General features: G+C 41.7%; 1 protein-coding gene across 3 annotated transcripts in view; it reads left to right on the forward strand.

The window, feature by feature from the left end:
* The window catches only part of TMEM255A (transmembrane protein 255A), a 59,937-nt gene that overhangs the window by 14,691 nt on the left and 27,600 nt on the right, over window positions 1-17,646 (forward strand). Inside the window, exons 3-7 of one of the 3 annotated variants that reach the window (XM_079123426.1) lie at window positions 653-715; window positions 2,871-2,960; window positions 7,902-7,970; window positions 9,402-9,473; window positions 9,884-9,972. In XM_079123426.1, the coding sequence (XP_078979552.1) occupies window positions 653-715; window positions 2,871-2,960; window positions 7,902-7,970; window positions 9,402-9,473; window positions 9,884-9,972 (383 nt within the window). The remainder of the gene's footprint in view (window positions 1-652; window positions 716-2,870; window positions 2,961-7,901; window positions 7,971-9,401; window positions 9,474-9,883; window positions 9,973-17,646) is intronic. The other 2 variants (XM_079123427.1, XM_079123428.1) reach the window with 2 other exon arrangements.

A 17,646-nucleotide genomic window follows, 5' to 3' on the forward strand; every position in this document is an offset into this window, starting at 1 on the left:
TTTCTATTCACCCTTTAATGAATGCTTTCTATCCATAAATGAAGCAGAGATGGAAGAAGAGGTGAATAAGTGCTAACATAAATTGCAGTGGGTCAACCACAAATATAGGCTTTCAAAAAAAAGTTCTTTTTTATTTTTATTTTTTTAGTGTGGGTTAAGGTGCTTGCTGATTTTTAAAGTACTTCCTGAGTTTGATTAGTATGCCAGATGCATCAAAAATTGCTATCGCAAACCTTTATACTATAACCCATGCATCAAAGTGGAAGGTCCTTTTCAAAAACAGATAAAGATCAGACTATGATGTGTGCTTTTCATCATTATATGTCTCTTACTGACTCACCAGTCACATGCTAGGTAATGGATATTGAAATTGAAATAGGCAGGCTCTGAAAAGCTATAGTTGACCTTTACTTTTAGTTTTGGGACACATAAGTTCTTTTTAGGTGTGATTCATTGTGACAAGGGAAAATTGACAAATGGTGGGAAAGAAAATACTTTTATTGCACATGTTTTATTTGTGTAAGTAACTGCATGTGGCTTTAGCAGTTGTACTCCAGTTTTTTCCCATCATCCTGAATCATATCCAGAATCCAGAATGACTGTGTGGTAAAGCTGTCTTCCCACAGACTATGTATACCATGTTGCTTTTCAGCTCGGCTTTGGGTCATTCCTTGGAATCATCGGATCAAACCTTGTTGAGAACAAGCGGCAGATGGTAAGTTTTCATCCCTATAGAATTCTTCTGAAAAAATTCAGTATTTATGTGGATAAGTAACACATCTCTTAAGCTTGCACAAATTTGGCCACCAAAGAAACTACTACTTTGTCTTTTCTCCTAAGCCTCCAGGGAATTGTTTTACAGTGAGCCTGTGGTATGGGACTTGTTCTCATTTTGCCTAATGCTTCCTCAATGGCCTAGCTAGTAGTGTCCTTAAGCCATGGGGATAGAATATTCTGGATCTTATCCTTTGCTTTCCAGAGCCTGTCCAGTCAGGCTGTTGTCCTTGCCTGAAATGCCTTTGCTTCTGTGATTTCTGCCACTGCAGCCCTATATTATTAGTGACCCTCGCATCTTCCTTTCTGACACATAATCTTTTGAGAAAGTTTTCACAGAGGGTTCCTTTCTTCTAGGAGATTACTTTGATTAAGAAAACAAATGTACTTTGGGCACAAAAAAGACAAACTAAAATTATGAGGCCAACCTAAACATCTTCATTACCCATAGTTCAAAACATGTCATAAGGTGGAAAGGAAGGATGAGTATATAACAGAAGGTGAAGCTTGGGAAGTTTGATGTCCTAATACTATCCCCCAAGGGCAAGCTGTTGGTTTTTTTCCTGGTTCACTCTGAGAAGGCTTCCTCCAGGGCAAGAGAAGAAGGTACAGAGTGAATTGAAAGCATATTGCAGTTTTATAACTTGTAAATCAAAGAGCTTGGTGAGTGAGTGGTCAGACATTGGACTGATTAGGCTCCCCCTGAACAAGTCTCTGTGGCATTGAAATTTTGATAATGAGGTCTATTTAACAGTAAGTTTAATCAGATAACGTAATGGCTCCAGGGACACAGAACTCTAACCATATGTTTTCCCCTAGCAATATGAAGAATCACCCTCAGGGGAGTTCTAATAGTTTTCTTTTTTCCATTTTACCTGGACTTTTCCCCACCCACTTGTGTTTGCACTTTGGTTTTAAATTATTCAAAATAATGGGCAAGTTTTAATTGTACAGCTGATCATAGCATAGCTAATAATGCCAATCTCATGACATTGTTCATCCATTATTTACCAATTCTCTGTAGTGCTGTGAAGTGAGATTTATGGAGCGAGGTTTCTGAACAACTCCCAAAGGAGATAAGTATTTCCTCCTAGCCTGTTGAAGTAGGGAGAACCCTAAGGTGGCCTTGACTTTGATTTCTTCCTTCTCCCTGGAGGGTAGCTTGATGCCATGCTATTTCTTCCTCTTTCCCCTCAAAAATCTCAAGAAAGAAAAATGAGGATTCCATCTAGTCCTGAGGATCAACAAAGGCAGATGGTAGACTTAGGTAGCTTGTATCCCTGCCCCTGGAAACACCTTCAAACACCTCTGCACCGACATATTGGGTTGTAGTATTACCTTTGGTATAGAAGACAAGTTATTAGGACAATTTATGTTACGTAACATGATTAGAGAATAGGGCAGTCTGGTTTGCACAAATGTTTTTCTTATTTGAAAGTTTCCATATATAACACACAGAAGCGTTCCGTTTCAGAGACTTCGGCCTTTTTAAAATGTCCCTGACACTTAATTCTTAGTAAGTTGAATGTTGTTTTTTCCAATGAAGCAGAAGGGCATACAGGGCTGTGCAGACCTCAGAATCACTCTTGTCTTCATCAGGATTCACTATGCTGCCCAGTAGCAGTGACAGGTAGCACTAGAGTAGGAATTGGTGGGCACCAAGGTCATCCATAGACTAGATGGGGACCATGGGCACACTGCTTGCCTCACTGTGCCTTCATTTCCACATTAATAAAATAGAGGGTTAGACTACATGATGTCAGTGGTCCAACATTTTTCTGAGTCTGAGCATGGAAGGACTGCACATGTCAAATCCCTCCAAGGACAGCATGTTTGATAGCAGCAAACCTCTCCATTTGGTGCTCAGAGAGTGAATTTCTTAGCTTTCCTGAAAATGTAAAAAAGTGCTTCAGTTGCACCTTCTCTCCCTCCCCACTTAGCCCCAGTCCCATTCACCCTGCATGACAAAAAAGAGCATCTCCATGGGGTGGCAGGCTAGAGTTGTGCTTTGGCTGGCAGTCTCTTGGGGATCTCCTAGTCTCCAGAAGCAGTAACTGTAGAAGACTAAGACACTTTTGTTTTGTTCCCCCTTGCAGCTGGTGGCTTCTATCGTGTTTATCAGCTTTGGTGTGATTGCGGCTTTTTGTTGTGCCATAGTTGATGGGGTCTTTGCTGCCAGACACATCGTGAGTATTATTAGCCCTGTGTTGAAGTACATGTGCACTACGGCAAGGTTCCATTGAATGTATGCTGGATGTTCAGTGCTACACCAAGTGCTTTGACGGGTACACATCTGATGGAGAAGGCAGGGTCCCTTTCCTCAAAAGCTGTCCTCAAGATGAGAACACCAGTGGACACATAAGCCATTAGAGAACCAGGTCTAAGCCAGGGGTATAAACTCCAAGGGCCACAGTAGCTCATCTTGGACTCTGTCAGGGAAGGCTGCCCAGTAGTAGTAGGGCTAGATCTAGACCTCAGGACATGTATGATTTGGAAAGGTAAAAATATGGGACTTGGGTCAGGAGAATGGCTTAGAACTAGTATTGTGGGTAGGGAGAGAAAGCAGGAAGCCACAAAACTTCCTGAGAGCATTGAAGGTTTTTATGGCTGGCCTTCCCTTCAACAGCAACAGCAGATGATGAAGACAAAGTCATTTTTTCTCAGGCATTTGAACCCTGATGTTCCTACAACAGTGGTCAGAAAGTGGTGATTTAATTGGGAGTCTGGAGAAAGGTCAGAACCAAAAGTCTCCATCCAGAGCCCAGTACCACAGTTCAGATGCCAAATGCTTGCTGCTCTGGAGAAGCTTTGCCTTGAGTAAGGACCATTTTACTCCTGAGTCCCAAACCTGTGCTCCTTCTCTGGAGAAGCCTGGGTCTCAGGGTACTCCCATTTAGCTTTCTGTAGGAGCCCTTGCCCCATTTCACCACTTTCTGCTACAGTAGTGCAGACTTCTGGCACAAGGCAAATTTCTCCATTAAGCAGAGTGAGCACAGTGCTTAGGAGCCATAGTATTTTCAGGGTCTCACAAAAATATTACCATTTCATTTCATATAAGAAGAAAAATGATGAACTTTTAGGTTGAAAAATTTTACATATATTTGGTTTTGTACCAGTGCAATCATAAAATATAACACATTTATAAAAAGTAAAATAAATTTTTAAATATTTTAATGGAGGAAGGGGCTCACAAAGGCAAAAGAACCTAAGCCCTGGGGAATCAAAGTATCTCACAGACCAAAATCAAGAGTGAGCCACAGCAATTTACTGAGCCCCCACAACAAACTCAAAGTCCTTTTCTTCCCAACTGAATTGACGTTGAAAATGAAAATATCACATGAACTATTGGAAATTATCTTTCCTAAAACAATTGAATCAGAGCAAAATTATATTATCAGAATTTTTTAAATTCCATTTTCAGCTACTGGCTAATTGTTGAGGTCATCAGAAGGAGTGTCATGGGTATGTTGGGTCTGGGTTAAGACAATTTGAAACATCACTATTTCAATTCCAACTCCTCCTCGGACCCTTCTCTCAGACAGAAGAGTCAGTCCCTCATTTGTCAAGATTAAAGGAACTTCTGTGGTCAATTCTGTCACCCAAGCAGTCTCTGAAATGACATCTCAGGACACAATTTCTGGGCAGGGGGGAAATACGGGATGGGAGAGAGTACCCTTAGCCTGATTTTCTTTCAGGGCCGGGAATATAATATAAGCCCCTCTATCAAACCCATCCCTTTAGATTTTAGCTGAGAACAGTCATATTTTTCTTCATTTTTTCCTCTTAAAAAGACAAATGACACATCAGCAACTCTTAACATCTACAATTTTACCACCCCAACATAGTAATTCTTATTGTTTTTGCATTTTACCCTCTGAATATATGAAACTATTTTGTAGCATGATTCAGTCAATCATAGTATGCTTGCTATTTTGTATTCAATGGAAGCCATCTTAATAACACTAATTCCTTGTTTTTGTGTAGTGCATTTAGCTTTTCAATGTGCCTTCACATCTATTATCTCATTTGAGACCCACAGTGATCCTGTGAGATATGTAGGGCAGGCATTATTATCCCCATTGGACAAGCAGTATTCACTCTGAGGCAGTCTCCATGGCAACATAGGCCTAGAGGCTAAGAAGCCTGCAGTAGATTTTGATGGCATCATGAGCTAAAATGGCTTCCTTCTTTTCCCTCCTTCTTTTATTCCTAATGTTTTTTAACAGCTCTGTTGAAATATACTTCATATTCTGTGCAACTCACCCATTTAAAGAGTATAATTCAATGTTTTTAGTATAATCATGGTTATGTGCAATCATCACTACAGTCAATTTAAAAAGATTTTTATTATCTGAAAAAGAAACCACATGCCTTTTATCTGTCACCTTATTCCCCCATTCCTCCCTGCCCCTAAACAACCACAAATCTTTCTTTTTCTATATATATTCCCATTCTAGACATTTCATATTGATAGAATCCTATAATATGTGGTCTTTTGTGGTTGACTTCTTTCACTTAGTATCATGTTTTCAGGGTCCATCCAAGTTATAGCAAGTATCAGTGCTTCATGCCTTTTTATGACCTAATAATGTTCCATTGTGTGGATATACTACATTCTGTCTGTCCAGTTACCAGCTGATGGATATTTGGGTTGTTTTCATCTTTTTGCTATTATGGATGATGCTGATATAAACATTTGTGTTAATGTTGATATAAACATTTGCGTACAAGTTTCTGTATGGGCATATATTTTTGTTTTGATTTCCTTTTCACCTAGGGATGGAATTGCTAGGTAATATGATAACTATGTTTAATAGTTTGAGGAAATGCCAGACTGATTTCCAAAGTGGCTGCAATATTTGACATTCTCATTAGCAGTATATGAGGATTCTGAAATTCTCCAAATCCTCACCTACTCTCATTATTATCTGACTTTTAGATTCTAACTGTCCTAGTGGGTATGAAACAGTATCTCATTATCATTTTGATTTGCATTTCCCTGGTACTCCGAAAGCTTTTGATCATTGACTTCAGTAAAAGGCAATGGGTAAAAATCCAAATTCTACTTACTGGAAGTTTCCTGTAATGATCAAATACTTGCTTCTGAGTCTAGGCCCTCTGCATATCCTGCAGTTAGTGACTTGTACTGTTGCATTTGATTCAGAGATTTTGGATAAGGCTAGATAAATCTTTAAGAAAATGTTTCTATTTACACTGCACCTGCCCTAAGACATCTGGCAGTTCTTATTGACACCCAAGAGTTTTGAGGTAGGAGGCTTTAGTAATCTATGGCAATATGTCAGCCAACTTAAATGAAAGGCATTGGACCCTAGTGCAGCTTAGGTGGGCTGGAGTCAGTGTGCCCTGTTATTGAGGCCATTTAGCAACATCTTGCCCGGTTCCTTTGGTTTGGGTGACTCTGAACTTCCTCTCAAGATCTATCTTCTCACAGTCTCCCTGTGATTTCTTCCTTCTCTCTGATCTCATATTTCCTTCCTTTTCCATCTCCCTACTATGGCCATTAACTAGCTGGGAAAGTCACTTTGCTTTCCTGTACCACAGTTTCTTTCTCTTCCAAATTTGTATAATGGTAACCTGCCTTTTGGGTGAGCACAAGGATGAAATTAAGCAATGAGTACGAACATTCCCTAAAAGATTCTGACACAGAGTAGACATTCAACATAAAGCAGTTGCCCTTTCCATGCCTTCCTGTCTAAGTTGGTAGACCTTCAAGTTAAAGAGTGTGCAAGCTCTGGCTGAGGGACCTTTTTCACCTCCCAATTTCCTGTTCTTGCTTTTCTCTTGAGGTCTCAATGAAGACTAGCAGCCAGAATCAGCAAAGGGGCAATCGTCATGTATATTTGTCTTCATTTAAGGCCCTTGGTGGCTAAATGCACAAAACCAGAAGGTTATGGGAGATATTAAGCCTCTTTTTCAGCAGAATCATGATTTTGCCATTACTCAAACATTGAAAATAAACTCTGCCAGCTGTGAGCACGAGAACCCTTATTCCTTTCCAGCCTCACTCCAGGCTGAGCTAGGGCAATGTACTTTCAGAGCATTGAACAGCCAGGATATTCATGCAGAATTACCTGATGGAAAGCCCTTGCTCTTTCATGTGCATGCTGGCTAGAAGACAGGGTGCTCTCGGGTACCTAGTATAGGAAATTCTAAATCACTTGTGTGGGAAAAAGCAGCCACCAGAACTGGGAATGGCAAAAGAAGTTGGAGCAGAAGGGAGAAAGGCAAAAATTCCCTCTGCCTGGGCACTAGGATCAAGCCCCGAAGGTCAGTTTGCATAAATTGTTGTCCCATCCTAAACTGCCTTTGGAAGAAACCCTCTACTGCTCAGGGATATTAGTGAACAGCATTCCATGGCTACAAGTTTCCAGACAGCCCTGGATGTGTCTGTTCTTCCCTACCCCCTACACTAAGAGCCCCCTCACCAGGAAGCTGACCACGCCAGCAGTTAAATCAACTGTCCTTGGGCCCACTGTTAGTTTTCTGGGCTTTAGCAGTATTTTTGAAGTTAACTGGTTTTATCTAATCTGTAGGTGAGTGAAAAACGGCTCATAGTTCAGTTGAGTTAAAATCTACAGCAGTCTCAGTAGCTGCCCATCCTCCAGGGACTTGCTTTCCTGAGCTCTTCCTTCTAAAAAAGCTTTGGAAATGACAGCAGGTAGTACGAGTCAGCCAGCCCTAGTCCCATCTGCAGGTGATAATACGACCTCATTGTTGGAGCTGTGCTCCCTCAGTTAGGGAGTGTAATGTCTCAGTAACCTGGAGTTTTGGTGAATCTTGGGAACTGCTTGCAAGAAGACAAAGACTAGTAGTAACAGAAAACCAGAGAGGAAATTTCAAGAAACCCGTTTCTCAATTGATTTCCTGATTTCTCATTAACTGAGTAGCCCAATAGCAAGCAGTTATTAGAACATCTTTGTCTGACCTTTACATTCCCAGGCTCCCTAGATGGGGGACTTTGAGTAATTAACCCCATCAACTGCCTCCTCTGGTGTGTGTGTGTGTGTGTGTGTGTGTGTGTTCATATATTTTATTACCAAGCAGAGCTCCTGATTTTTTTATTTTCCAAAGCCAAAACCCCTTTGGTTTGGTGTTTCCCTTTCCAGGATCTGAAACCACTCTACGCTAACCGGTGCCACTATGTCCCCAAGACATCCCAGAAGGAAGCTGAGGAGGTGAGCCAGAATGAGGCTGCATGTCTTTACCTCCTGGGAAAGTCTTCTGTTTTGCCTGAAACCCCCTTTCTTTTACTCATTTTCACAGGCCTAGGGTTTAGTGCTAGGTTTCTTTAGCTGATTTGTTCAGCAAGTCAGAGCACCGTGCTAATGAGACCATGTTTGGGGCCTTATGAGGCCTAATCAGATTTACTTTGTTCTGTTGTCACAGGCTGCCCCTATGACCCCAGCCAACAGCCTCTCAGTATGTGGCTTTGATCCCAAGAGAAGAGATGAGTACAGAGGCCACAGGGCATGCCCCACCCCTGTGTCTGTGGATGATGATTCAGTTACTTGGACTTGGTACCCAGATGGAAGAAAGGTGGGAGTCCCACCAAAGCATGAGACCTGGACTAAGAGCCTGAGCCTCACATATAGGAAAGGTCTAGAGGCCAAATGATGATAACCTGAGCAACCTGGTTTATTTCTAGGCTCTGGAGAGGTCCAGACTATCAGCCTGATCCCTTTCATAACACCCCCAAGAGACTCCCATAATGCTTGAGTAGGCACATGAGAGTATCTCTCTTCTGCATCATGAATCTCTCCTTGAGTTCCACAATGCCTCAGACAGAACTAGAGGCAACGGCACTGGCCATAGGTCATTTTTGGAGAGCTTTCGTTTCAATACACCATAATCCCTCTCCAACCTAGGGATTGCTTTATATAAAATTCTACCTATTTTTCCAGGACTATTGACAGTTTGGTACTCTATTCAAATTGAAAGCCAGTCTCTTGAAGAATACTTAGAAAAATGATAAATTAGTGATTGGGTGGGAAGAAAAGAGGAAGGCAAGTGATGGCAAAATGGCTACTGTATTGTACAACTTCAGGGAAAGCCATTTTACATAAAATACAGTGTGAATGGTGTCCTTAAAGTTAGGCAGAGGTGATAGTCCTGTCCGCAAGACATCATGGCAAATACTTTTATTATAGTTCTGCCATCCACTTGCCTCCTTTTTCTTTTACCAACCACAAATTTATCATTGTTTTCTAACTATTCTTCAATTAGAAGGGAGAAATAGAAATGTGTATGTGCTAATAGTTTCTCAGAAAGACAGTGAGCAGTTGGATGAGAGACCCAGTATAGAAAAGAGGGCCTATTTGCTGTGAATATTTCCTATAACAAAGCAAAACAAATTTACAGGTACTTCATTGCATCCGTAAAAATAGAATGGAAATTTTCTTGCAAAGAAGAGGTGGTAAAGGAAAATCTGTTTTTCAGTTTTAAAAAGTGTCGTGCAAACTCAAAATGTGTACAATGTCATTGCTATTTTCTTGATTTCATTGTTATGGCTCTCTTGTGTTACTTTGGTGACTGTAAAAATATTAATAATGACTTCCATAGGTTCACTTGTAACCCTGGTCCCCCTAACCCTATTTTTCCTGTGTAAGGTCATAAGTTCCTCAACCAAAAATTCTCCTTCCGCGAGGGTTATGAGGAACCTTACCCAGGCAGCTAGAGAGGTACTATTGTACTTCAGAGTGCATGTGATGGCCCCTCTGTCTTCTTTCCCACGTGGTCCTCTTTCCCCCAGTACCCTGATTTGCCCTTCCCTCGTATCCTCATTTCCTACTGTCCATTTGTTCCTCTGTCTGTCCTTCCATCCATCCTTCCTCCTCTCCATGTTCACCTTTCAGGGATGGGGCACTGAGGGCTATGGATGAGGCTGAACACAAGCCCAGCTCTACAGTGACTTGCCTCATGCACAAGTCTGGCCACCTCCCCACCCAGCCCCATCCCTCTCATGCGTGGGTGTGTTCATTTCACAGCCATCCTTACCATCTCCATCAGTCACTAACTTGCATTTCCAGTCTCAGAGGGTCCTTCTTCTTATCTAATGCTAGCTCATGTCCTCATTGTTATGTACCCTCAGGTGAACTGCCCTCACCTAAGCCGTGGATTCTGCACACCTCGCATCCGGGGTAACACTTGCTTCTGCTGTGACCTCTACAACTGTGGCAAGTAAGTGTCGAGCCTCCAGCACAGATATAACAGTTTGACCAAAATGGACACTAAAAAAGCCAAAAGTGGCAATGGGTGTGTGGTAGGGATCAGAGAAGTAGAAGACATTGGACTGTCAACAGATTTCAGCTAACAGTCCTCTCTGTGCCAGGCATTGTGCTAGGTACTTTCATGTACTTGACCTTGTTTAATTCTTACCCATGAGGTATGTGGAATTGTCTGCATTTTACAATTGAGGGAGGATCATGCCCTGCAAAGCTCGGAGGAAAGCCATCACTAACTCAAGTTCACACTGAATTTGAAAACTGTAGAAGTAGGAGTTTAATCCAACTCTGTGTCTAAGTTCAACACCATTCAATGAATAGTTAAGTACCTTCAGTGTGTCTGGACTTGTTCTGAACACTGAAGATTCACCAACAAACAAAGTAAAATTTCTTGCCCCATGGAGCTTCTATTCTAGTGGGGAGACTGTCAATAAACATGCAAATACATAATTTAATACAAGTTTGGTGATCGGCTCTAAAGAAAAATAAAGCAGGAGAGGTAGAAAGATCTTGATGAGATGGAGGAGTGTGTGTGTGTGCGCGCGCGTGTGTGTGCATGCATGCGTGCACACATGCTGTGTTAGAATAACCAGGGAAGACCTCTTTGAAAAAGTGACTGTTTTAGTCAGCTTTTGTGTCACTGTGAACAAAATACCTGACAAGAACAACTTACAGGAGGGAAAGTTTCTTGGGGGCTCATGGTTTCAGGGGTCCCAGCCCATGGATGGCCAACTTCCTGGCCCTGGACCTGAGGTAAGGCAGCACATATGGGGGAAGCCCAGTGGAGGAAAACTGTTCAGGTCTTTGGGGATCAGGAACCAGAGAGAGGGAAGGAGTAAGGAGCCACAGGGAAGTTGCATCCTTTGAGGGCACAACCCCGGACGCAGTGACCCACCTCCTCCAGCCACACCCCACCTGCCTATAGTTACCACCCTGTCAGTCCATTTAAACTAGGATGGACTGATTAGATTACAGCTCTCACAGTCAAATTATTTCATATTCTTCATATGCATATTCTTGCATCAGTTGGAGCTTTTGGGGGACACCTCATATCCCAACCATAACAGTGACATTTGTGCAGAGACTTGAATGAAACTAGAGGGCACTTCAAGTAGACATCTGAAGAAAGAGTATTTCAGAGGTTACAGCCGGTGCAAAGGCCCTGATGTAGAAGCGGGGTTGGTGATAGTTCTGTTATAACTGCTCTGGCTGTCTGCTTTCTAATTGCCAAAATATCATTTATTCTTTCTTTCAAAACATATATAGGTGCTAGGAATATATATTGCCACTGGGGAGCTCACAGAATAGTAGAGAAGACAGGCACATGGACAATTAATTGCAATGTAGTATAAGCACTGTGGGGGTCCATAGATATAGTAGAGACTCTGGTGATCGAAATGAATGAAATTCAGAGTTTTCCAGGGGAAGTTAATGTCACAGAGAAGGTGATGTGGGAGCTGAGACTTAAAGGGTAAGTAGGAAGTTAGAACACAAAGCAAAAGGGGCATAGAATTGGGGAGGGTATTCCTGGTAGTCTTTAGGAGGCAAGGAGTGAAGGTAGTTATAGAAGGCGTGGTAGGAGGGGAGGGCAGAACTGTAGCCAGAGGTCAGATGATGGAGCGTTCATTGGCCTTAAGAATGACATTGGACTTGACAATATAGGCAACTGGGAGCTATTGAAGGGAACAGCATGGAAGATACTCTTGAATGGTTAGAGACTGGAAGCAGCTAGGAGACCACTGTAATAGTGCAGGCTACGGAGAATGCAGTCCAGATTAAGTTGGCTTGGGGAATAATAGAAAGCAGGATATAATTTTAAGAGCAATCTAGAAGGTGTAATAGATAGGAAAGCAGAGTAGATGATACAGAGCCGAGGGAACACCTCTCCATGCCGGCCAATGCCTGCTCATGCGCACATTTTTTTTCACACTTAGTGTAGGAGAGCTGAGGGCGAAGGGAGGGAATAAATGGGCAGAGGGGAACTGGAAAGAAGTAAATCCAGAGGTTTCAGAGGGATGCAGCCTCCTCCTCACACACATTCTTCACTCTTGGCATTTGGGTGTTCGTTTCTTTGGTTTGAGGATTAAAACCTGACAGAAATAGGGAGGAAAAGGAGAACTCATGCCAGCCCTTTCCCTACTTTGCTAACATCAGTCTCATTTTGCTGAAAGGTTTGGCAGTAGAGGAAGAGACTCAAATGAGGCTAAGGGTTTATCTGCGGGGGGGTTCAATTATTCATGTAGTAATAATAGCTAACACTTGTAAGGGACTTCCCTCCTTAGCAGCGATGATTGAGAACTGACTATAATTACACTTCCCGAGCCCATGCTTCCCAAAATGATCAAAAGAATATAAAAGAGGTCCTAAGGGAATTGAGGTTGTTTTGTTATCTTTTCTCTTGGCTCTCCTTACCCCTCCCTCCTGTGCTCCATCTTTCCCTATTTTTAATCTCCTCCCTCCTCTGTCCTCCTCTTGCCACTTCCCTTCTCCTCCTCACTCTTCTCTGGCCTGCCTCCCTCTCCTTTTCCATTTCATGGCCTCCTGAGGTGGGGGCTGGGAGCTGGCTGGAACTGGGCCTGGGATCTGGAGAAGGAGAGAAGAGGCCCACAGAGAGGGCTGAGGAGTGATTTCTTGCAGACACACCTTTCCTTCTGAAATGGGTGTTTCTGAAAAAGGATTGAATACATCAAATCTGTCTTTAAATTCCGTTTAGCTGAGCCCTCAGGTGAATATTTCCTATTCTTTTGTTGAAACTGGAAGCTCAAACACAATTTACCTTCCTGTCAATCTGAACTTAATAATAACTGACTTGCTTTCTTAAAGCAAGTTGTACCAGTATTGTCGTTAATCAAGGAACTTTATGAGGAGCTATGTTAAACTGTGGGCTCCCAAAGGGCAGGGGACATGACTTAATCTTATTATCCCCTGACTTTAGCACAGGGAGAGGCATAAGTAAAGAGCTGATGAAAAGCAAGTGACATTTGCTGAAAAGTAACAAAAGAATTTCCTTTTCACCAGGAAAATAAAATATTAGATTAGGCAACTGACAGGGGTCATGGGAGCATTGCTCCCATGAATCTTCAAGCCTGGAAATGGCTTTCATCTACCTGGTGCCCAGAGGTGAGTCCCAGACATCTCTCAGTGTTCTTTTCCAAGGCCATTATGCCAAGATTTCAGGGGCAAAGCCAGTAGAAAAGGACTTGCTTAACTTTTCATCAGGTCATAAACCTAAGCCATGAAACTAAAGAGGGAATGGTTTCAAAGTTGAGGGAAAATTTTTTTTTCTTGACCTGGGGCTTTTTCCAGCCAGAACCAATGAGACCTAAACTCAAAGCCTAAATATAGCTAGCAACAAGCGTTCTGAGGCTTGGAGACTTTAATTTTGCCGAACGCATATTTGTTTTCCTCACACGAAGCCTATTTTTAATCAATTGCCAGCTCCTCCAGTCCATTTCCTGGAAAGGAGGCCAAGAAAAAAAAAAAAAAAGTGGGAACAAAAACATCAGGCAGTCATTTGTACAGTGCTACAGAAACAGAGATTCTACTGTCCCCTCGAACCCACAGACCTTGTTTGACGTCAGGGGTGGTGAGGTTTTAATACCAAACATAGATTATTCCATTTAGCCTTGTGCAGGAGGTGGCTTTCTCTAGGACACAGCTCCTCAGCGGCTGCCTTTCAGAGAACCTCTGGCTTTCATCTACTCACTCATCGTTGGAGAGGTCAAGTCAATATCACTGGTTTTCAGTGTGTAACTTAAAGGAAATGGAAGGAAATGGAGTGGTTCGTGAATTGCTTCAGCTGGTAATAAAATGAAAGAAGCTAGATTACTTCTATTCATTACTTCCTTTGACAAACTTTTATAGAGCTCCTACTATGTGCCACAGACTGTTCTGAAAGAATAGGTTTTGCCAGATGCAGTGGTGCAGGCCTGTCATCCCAGCAGCTAGGGAGGCTGAGGCAGGAGCATCACGTTCAAAGTCGGCCTCAGCAACTTAGCAAGACCCTAAGCAACTCAGTGAGACCCTGTTTCTAAATAAAATGTAAGAAAGGGCTGAGGGTGTGGCTCAGTGGTTAAATGTCCCTGGGTTCAATCCTCTGTACCAAAATAAATAAATAAATAAATAAGTATCAAGACTTGGTTTTGTCTTTAAGGCATGGACTTCACCAGGAGAATTGTAGGGAAGGAGACTTAAAGAATGTATATAATACATGCAGTGACAGAGAGATGCACAGATCGCCACTGCCTACCCACCCACAATTGCTGAGTGGTTCCAGATCCCTGTTGAAGAACAGAAGGATGCCCTCCTGCCTTATCCAAGATCTGCTCCCTTCTCCTTTGTTAAGTGAAGAATGAAATAACAGAGAAGTAATCTGTTTCTCCAGTCCCACCCAGCAATTTGAGAGCAAGTGGGGGCAAGTCCATATTGGACAGTCAATCTCATGATCAATGTAGTGATCAGCCGCACACTCAGTTATGCCTTCACCAAGTATTTAACCATAATCTTTAACATTTCTACCACTGTGCTAGGCACTGAGGGAGACACAAAGAAGTGTAAGGAATGACCCTCCCCCTCAAGATGTTACAATTTCAACAAACACTGCATGGTGACCTCAGCCATTGTTGTAGCACAGTATTCAGTACTGAGTAGGTTCTCAATACATTTTGGATTAGATGAATAACTGAATAATTCATCTAAACTAAAAGGAATATCCAGTCTGAGGATGTGAGAGTCCAGGGAAAAAGCTAAGAAACAGGCACTGAAGTCCTTGAAGAAGGGTACTATTGAAGTTTTGAGTGGTGGGAGGGATTACAACAGGCAGAGAACAGTAGGCAGTACCTCCCATGGAAGGGGAGAGATCTGACAAGGGTTTGGAATAAGTATCCAGCACAGCCAGTTTGGAGCTTTGGAGAACTTCATCCTAACTGGATTGTGGTCACCATTTTGGGGCCAGATTGTGGCAGACTGAGGAATTTGGACACTTTTTCCTGAAGATTAATAATGGGGAGCCATGGAAAGGTTTTGATTAAATGAATGACATATTTTAAAAAGTGTTTTAGGATGAGCAATCAGGCAATGCAGGGTCCTGTAAGAGGGGCTTATAGTCTTGGAGGCATGAGGGTAGGGGCAATGGCAATGGGAAACATACAATTCCAGAGGAAGCTCTGCCCAGAGACTGGACCAGATGGAATCATGAATCTCAAAACAGAAGCAAAACACATTAATTTGCCAAAACCTGGACCATATCTAGGTATTTTTATTATTTTGATTCATGGTACAGTTAAAACATTTAAATAGCTGTTGAACTCACTCAATTGAAACCAAACATATCTTCTATAAAAAAATTATTGAATACTTTTTTCTGTGATGCTGGAGATCAAATCCAGGGCCTTATGCATGTTAAGAAAGTGCTGTTTTACTGAGCCACATCCCCAGCCCCAAATTATTGAATACTTTAAAATGAACTATTCACCTATCTCCATGTTCCTATCTGTGCCTTTAAAGCATTAATGACTTTAGGCACAGGATCCAAAGGTTTGAACTGTGTTGCCAGAAAGTGACTCTTAGAAGGGACAAAATGTGTTTTGTGGGGTCTTTTATTATGTGCTGAAGTTCTGCTTTCATGCGTGAAATTTCATACAATTTCATTAAATCCCCCAGGCTCAGAGAGGTTAACAAAGTTGCTCAAGGTCAAACAGTAAATAGCGATTCAAATTTGGCCTGGTTCCAGAGTTTGCTGTGGTAAACTGCCTATGTATACTACCAGCCCAACTTTGTTTTAGGAGACAGGCAAAGATAATTTGAAGGATGTCAAAAGCTGATTCCCTAACCAGTACTGGCCCCTACAATTCAACACTCACCTTTATACACTGGCCTGCTCATTTCAGGGCATAGTCCTTGTTTATCTGTGCCTTTTACGGGCCATAAGTAATCTGTATATCCACCCTGCCCCATTCCCAAGTCTGAGTACAGTGCTAACTGAAGGGAGATACTTGAGGTATGTTTATGAATGGGCTCTTGAGACCTGTTCCCGAAAATACTGAAATCCAATTCAAATTTTGATGAATTGCAATACCCTTAAATTCTGTGGAAGCTCATAATTGAAAACAGTGGGTCTCTAACATTGATGGGCTTGCTAACACAGAGCCCTACTCAGAGATTCTGCCAGATTCAGTAGCATAGGGCCTAGGCCTAGGAATCGGCATGGTTAACCATGTCTTTCTACAAGACATATGTGCACATGCACATTTACACACACAGACCCTCATAGGCATATTCAAATAACACACTGACACAAGTAGATACACATGGGCACAAACACTGATGATTCTGATATAGTCGGTCCTGTAACCACACTGATTTCACTTCCTCAGAGAAACCAATTTTAAATATAAGTATAATAAATTCATCTGTAAAATTTAAAATATTTTCTTATATGAATAATTTCTCCCTGGTTCATTTTGGACATTACATTTTGAGTTTTATTTGTTTTCATTTTTGGTATTCCTATAAAGGACAGTCACATGCAATAGCCATCTTGATGGTGGGGCATTTGGTTGTGAGTTTAATTTTAAAAACTACAGTGTTTCAGATTCATGATCAGTTCCAGTGACCAAGTTGTAAACTACTTTGCAGCATCCAGGAAGATGAAGGAACTTTCATTTAATTAATTCAATGGGTATTTATTTATGTAACACCAAATATGTGTAAGGCATAGCAATGAACAAAATGAACCAAGTTCCTACCCTCTTGGAGCTCATATTCAAGTGGGAGGGTGGACAAAACAAAGTAGACACATCAGTAAGCTAATTTCACCTAAGAATGAATGGGTATAGAGAAATTTGGTGAGGGCAATGTGTTAGTTTGCTCAGGCTTTCATAACAAAGTACCATAGACTGGGTGGCTTAAACAACAGAAATTGATTTGATCACAATTTTAGAGTCTGGGAAGTCCAAGATCGGGGTATCAGCAAGGTGGGGCCCTGGTGAGAGTTTCTAGCTCTCTCTCTTCTTACAAGGCTATCAGATGAGGACCACATCCTGAAGACTGCATTTAACCTTAATTATCTTCTAAAAGCCCTATCTACAAATAGTCATGTCATTGTCCCTTGGTATAGGGTGGATGATTTGTTCTATCCCCCATGCCTATGCTGTTGCCAAAAAAATCAGTAGATGCTGAAGTACCTTATATAAAATGGCATAATATTTGTATATAACCTACACAAGCCCTCTGTATACTTTAAATCATCTCTACATTACTTATAATAACCTAAGGCGTCAGTATGGATTGAAGAGATGTGCACTTCCATGTTTATTGCAGCACTCAACTTGTTTTAGATTCCACATATGAGTGACATCACGAGGTACTTGTCTTTGTCTTTATGTTCTCTAGTTCTATCCATTTTGCTGCAAATGACAGAATTTTATTCTTTTTGAGGCTGAATATGATTACATTACATATATGAACCGCCTTTTCTTTATCCATTCATCACTTGATGGACACTTAGGTTGTTTCCATTTCTTGGCTATTGTGAATAGTGCAGCAAGGGACATGGGAGTGCAGATGTGTCTTTGACATACTGACTTTATTTCCTTTCAATATATACCCAGCAGTGGAATTGGTAGATCAT

This window comes from Sciurus vulgaris (genome assembly GCF_902686455.1).
Source record: "Sciurus vulgaris genome assembly, chromosome: X".
Lineage (NCBI taxonomy): Eukaryota > Metazoa > Chordata > Mammalia > Rodentia > Sciuridae > Sciurus > Sciurus vulgaris.